The 5,240-nt window shown below is 38.5% G+C and overlaps 1 protein-coding gene across 1 annotated transcript in view; it reads left to right on the top strand.

Annotated features, from left to right (window-relative positions):
* Positions 1-5,240, top strand: part of cacna1ha (calcium channel, voltage-dependent, T type, alpha 1H subunit a) — a gene marked incomplete in the record, with an annotated part of 156,161 nt that overhangs the window by 80,844 nt on the left and 70,077 nt on the right. The window contains 2 exon segments of the mRNA XM_014006935.1: positions 2,307-2,440; positions 3,895-3,992. Coding sequence (XP_013862389.1) covers positions 2,307-2,440; positions 3,895-3,992 — 232 coding nt within the window.

Genomic DNA, 5,240 nt, shown 5'->3' with positions numbered 1-5,240 from the left:
TTCAAAACTCCACCTTCTGTTTGCTGATTGGCCCAGGTAAAATAAACTACAAGCAGACACTGCGCAGAAAATTGACGTTCTGTTCTCTGATTGGYYCGGCTAAAAATCTGCCAGCGAAATCCATCTCAGTGGGAGAAGTCCCAGACGGAGCAGTGAAGGGAAACTAGAACTGAGCAGAGCTGCATAGGAAGGCAAGGGCCAGGCCAGAGAAGAACCGTCCCAGATCCTAAATTTAACTTCTATTAGTCCTATACAGCCTATCCCCAACCWCAGTACCTAAAATTAACCATTAATCCTGATCCCTCATGTTAACCTCAAAAACCCCCGACCCTAAGACCCCTAAGTGACGCAACCTGGAAAAGCCGCGGGCGGCAAGGACGGATGCGYGAGGGGTACCTGACGCGTCAAAACTGGACGCAGACGGTCCCTGCCCAAGCGTCAATATGTTGACGAGTCAGACGTGAGAATGTGTTAACTATTTACACTTAACATATAACTGCAACATTGTTTTTAAAAAAAGACTCTACAGGACTTGAAATTCCAAGTTTCAGACTTGGGACTTACTTGACAGTTGCCTTCTTGACTTGAGACTTGACTCTGACTTGACTGTCTTTGCTTGAGACTTGAGGATAATGACTTGAGACTTACTTGAGACATGCAAAACCATGACTTGGTCTCATCTCTGGCATTGAGCTTTGTGCTGTATACCTTGATGACACACGAGTAGCACAGAGTCACATTCAACTCACTGSTTAAGTTGAATTTTGAGATTTATTTTTTAAGGGTGACATGCAGTTAAGTTGTACGGAACTCTCTTGATGCTGATTTTAGGGYCCTGGGTGAGAAAAAAAGATTTAAAAATGTACATTATTCACAGTCGTCATCTCTCTTTTCTAGAAAAGGACAAACATGTRTTTTATTTACACTTTGTTTTATTAACTTCTGCAATGATAAAGGAGTAGGCCCTACATGAAACTACTTTCTAAATCATTATGAAAAAAGAAAACAACAAATACTGGTTGTGTTTGTTTTAAAGGGGTCATATTATACAAAACCCAACTTTTTTAGCCCTTCAATACATTTTCTTGTGTACTTGGTGTGGTATCTTTATATTCTCTACGCGACATAATTTTGGTCCGTTATTTTTTTTTTTTGAACCATGACATCACAATATTGGCTGCATTGCTGCTAAACAAGGTCATGGCCTTCTGGCTAATAAATTTCACAAATCTGTGGTTCTGCAGGTTTATCGTTTTCGTTCACCCCTCCCTCAGTGTCAGACTCTGGCTCCAACATGTGAGGTTAGATGGACAAGCCTTCCRTTGTTGGCAATTCATRAATAAAATGTTTCTGCGCTGTTTGACAATCATATAGCTGCTATCAAGCTACAGGAAAGGCCAAACTGGATGGAGTGGAACGCTCTGCGACCTGGAGTATGAAGTGCCTCATTTCCATTTAAAGAGACAGCTTCAAAAKGAGTTGATCTGAGACACRCCTCAGAACAGRGGTGACTGAGGGGCTTGTGGAGTTACAATGAGGAATTCAGACCAAAGAATTGCAGTTATCTTTTATAAATGATCCAAACTGAATGATTTAAATGTGAAAAGGTGATGATTTAACAGCACAATATGTCCCCTTTAAATTCACAGTTTGTTTTAAACCATTGAAATATGGCAGCAGTAGAGAGTAAGAGGTGAACATACAGAAGGTGGAAAGAGTAATTCACTTCTGTAAGCTAAAAGGGCCATACTGTGTGTGTGCATTGAAATGTCTTTTAACATTAAAAAAACACCAGTAAATGCCTCACCAAACATTCCACTAACACTCACCTGAAAAACTATGTGTGTATTTTGTATTTACACAATTTTAAGTTATTTTGCTACATGCGTCATTTACTGTAGTTTGCATCTAATATAAATAATAAATCTTTTATTTCTTTTTGTAGTATTTTCTAAATAAACTATATACTTTATAGTTTTATAGTTTATTCGATTTTCGGTTAATTCCATCTCATGTTTACTCCTGAGATGTGCTCATTAAACTCAAGTCTTGATGTTCTTCATGCTGTGAAAACAGTTTAATTAATTGAGACACAACGATAAGCACAAGCAGTCTGAATTCTCCTCTGCTGGAATTGAACAAAATAACATACAGTGTGCAAGATGTGTATTTCATACAACATCCTCTGTTTCTTTTGAAGTTTGTCTTTCTGCTCTGAGAACGAAGGATCTGACAAATGTTTTTTCGAAGATATTATCAATGTTGAGCACTTAGTTTATGTGTTTGTTTTTATCTTGTGGCACCAGGTGTTGGATGACTGCATCTTTGCTTTCTTTGCTGTGGAAATGGTCATCAAGATGGTGGCCCTCGGAATTTTTGGCTCCAATTGTTACCTCGGTGATAAATGGAACCAGCTTGACTTTGTCATTGTCATGGCAGGGTGAGTATTTATTTTACCATTTTTTTCCATGCCTGTAGAATTTCTCTTTTTTTTTCCCTGACAGCCACTAAATCATGGGCGTATGGTGGGAAATCTTAAGATAATCCTTAGCCTGGAATGTTTTTCTTTATTTCAAGAAGTCTTACCAAGTGCAATTGTCTTACTTCACTGACAAATTATTTCACTTAATTTGAGACGAATCAGACTATAATCTACTTTTTTAAAATGTATTTTCGATGGTTATTTTTTGTAGTGTATTTTCTACACTTTATAACATAGTTATTAAAAAAGAGAAACACACAATTTATCAAAACATCAGTATTTTAAAATAAAATGCAAACAGGAGAAGTCTGCACACGTCTGTGAGTAAAGCTGTTTTGCATCCAAGCAGATATTTGCACAATTAATGAAGTCTGGGCTATTCTTCCAGAGCCGAACAAACTATTGACRGAAAGACAAAAATAAGTGCTTTTACTGATTTATAGAGAGAATAAACGCAGCAATTTTCWAAAATAAAAGAAAGTTACATTTTTAGTTTTTCCAATAAACCTGCAATTCAAAAGTGTATTTGTTCTGCAACAAAGTTCAGCAGTAATCAGAGCTATCAGTTAGAAGGCTGGTGGAGAGAGCACTCTTCATGTTGATTTTTAGCTTTGAGAGAAACTATACAGGTTATGATTGGTGTCTTTGTTAATATTTTCTTCCAGTTTTCTGTCTTGTCCTCCTGTTTTCTTCCTCCTGTCTGCCTGTGCTCCAGCCCCGCCCACTCACACCTGATCCTCATGTATCTTCCCCAGGTGTTTCTTGTTTTAGCTCATTAGTTTTCTCTTTATATCCTGCTCAGTGTCTTCAGTGTTTGTCAGATCCTTGTTTGCTGTTCTTTGTTCATGTCCCTACCAAGCCAAGTTCTTGTATTTAGTTTGCTGCCTCATCAGCCTCTTGTTTTTTGTTAATAAAACCTTTTTTGCACCTTTTGCCACCCTCACTCAGTCCTGCATCTTGGGGTTCAAACCATTCCTTGAAAATCGTAACAATACAGGTTTAGAAAAGGACTGGAACCAATTAGGAACCAATCAGGAGCAGGTACTTCTGGAGCAACTGCCTCACTCAGGCCTGACCAATATGGTCCCTCTCCCTTATTTTGTACAATCACAAAGTAGAGCATAAACACAATAAAACCATAACCATTCCTTCTAACTGATTTGAAGTTGTCCTGTTTATTATGTTTTGTGCTGCAGTAGATGTAGACTGTTCAGAATCAGAGGTACATCTGGAGCTTTGTAATTAAATGTCAAATACACTGTAATTATGTGGGCTGCCTTATCACATGATTAGTGCTCTTTTCTCTCATGTTGTTGCCTTCGACGTATGTAGGTGTGTATATTGTTTTAGCTTTCCTGGTGTGCAGTGTGCCAGGTAAAATGCTGTCCTTTTCACTGCAACTGTCTCCTCAGGGTGATGGAATATTCTCTGGATGGCCACAATGCCAGTCTGTCAGCCATCCGTACCGTTCGAGTGCTTCGACCGCTGCGGGCCATCAACAGAGTACCAAGTAAGACCTGGAGTTTCATTAATTAATCTGTGGCTCTGCTGACCCTGATCAGTGAGAAGATCATGCATATCTTTCTAAAATCATGCATTTCTTTGCATCTCATCTCAGTGGTTGTGATGGATCCAAATGTGGCATCACAATGAGACTGAATTAAACATGTTTAATCAAAAGATCGACATCTAAATGCTGACTTTTAACCTAAAGGTTTTGAGATCAAATAAAATTTGGGATGGGGTGTGAAGTGCCTCATTTGCACTTAAAGAGACAGCAAGAAAACGAGTTGCTCTCAGATTAACGTCAGAACAGGGATAAAAGGGGGGCTTTTGGAGCAACAATAAYGAGGAATTGAGACCAAAGCATTGCAGTTCCACTTTTYATAGACCCCAACTGAATGATTTAATTKCAAAAAAGRATTTAAAAACATCTTGTCCTTTTTAACATGCTATGTAATCATTTACTTTCCCACATGTGAGTTTTCTGTGGTCRCCACTGTTTAGCTGTGAGTTGATAGATGATGCAGGGGAGGGTATTTAAACAAAATAGCTCACTAGAACTCACTTCTCATTTGCCGTTTTCCTAAAAGCTCTTTGACAGAAGAGCCAATAAAACTAAAGCTAATGAGATTGCATAGACAGTCGTGTCATAACAAACGTACAGCAGTATTAACCAGGTAGCAAGATGTTTTTCCACTTCTGGGTGTAAGGTTTAGCAGAGATCGATCCAAGGCACAGGCATRAATCCGGAGTACAAAAAAGGTTTATTAAACAACGGAAGGCTGATGAGGCAGCTCAAAGACTATACGAAAAAAAAGCTGTTCTCAAGAAACGACAAGGAGCACGGAGGAACACCACACAGGCTGTGTAAACAGCACAATGATCAGACAAACACTGTGGACAGGACACAGAACATAAAGGCAAATTAAAAGAGACAAAGAGAAACACCTGGAGGAGATACAAGAGGAAACAGGTGAGCGTGGGTGGGGCTAAAGGAGTGATGGACAGCAGGGCAGAGATACACGGAAAACACTGGAAAAGTTAAGGTAAAATAAACACAAAGCATGATACCGGGTTGCTGTTAACAGTAACCCTTTCTGGTTTATTGCATGGACTTAGTTTTGTTTACAAGATAATAGAAACTGGTGCATCTACAGCTAAATCTATCTATCTATCTATCTATCTATCTATCTATCTATCTATCTATCTATCTATCTATCTATCTATCTATCTATCTATCTATCTATATATATAT

The sequence above is a fragment of the Austrofundulus limnaeus genome, unplaced genomic scaffold, assembly GCF_001266775.1.
Source record: "Austrofundulus limnaeus strain Quisiro unplaced genomic scaffold, Austrofundulus_limnaeus-1.0 Scaffold38, whole genome shotgun sequence".
NCBI lineage: Eukaryota > Metazoa > Chordata > Actinopteri > Cyprinodontiformes > Rivulidae > Austrofundulus > Austrofundulus limnaeus.
This window is presented reverse-complemented; position numbering and strand designations above follow the sequence as displayed.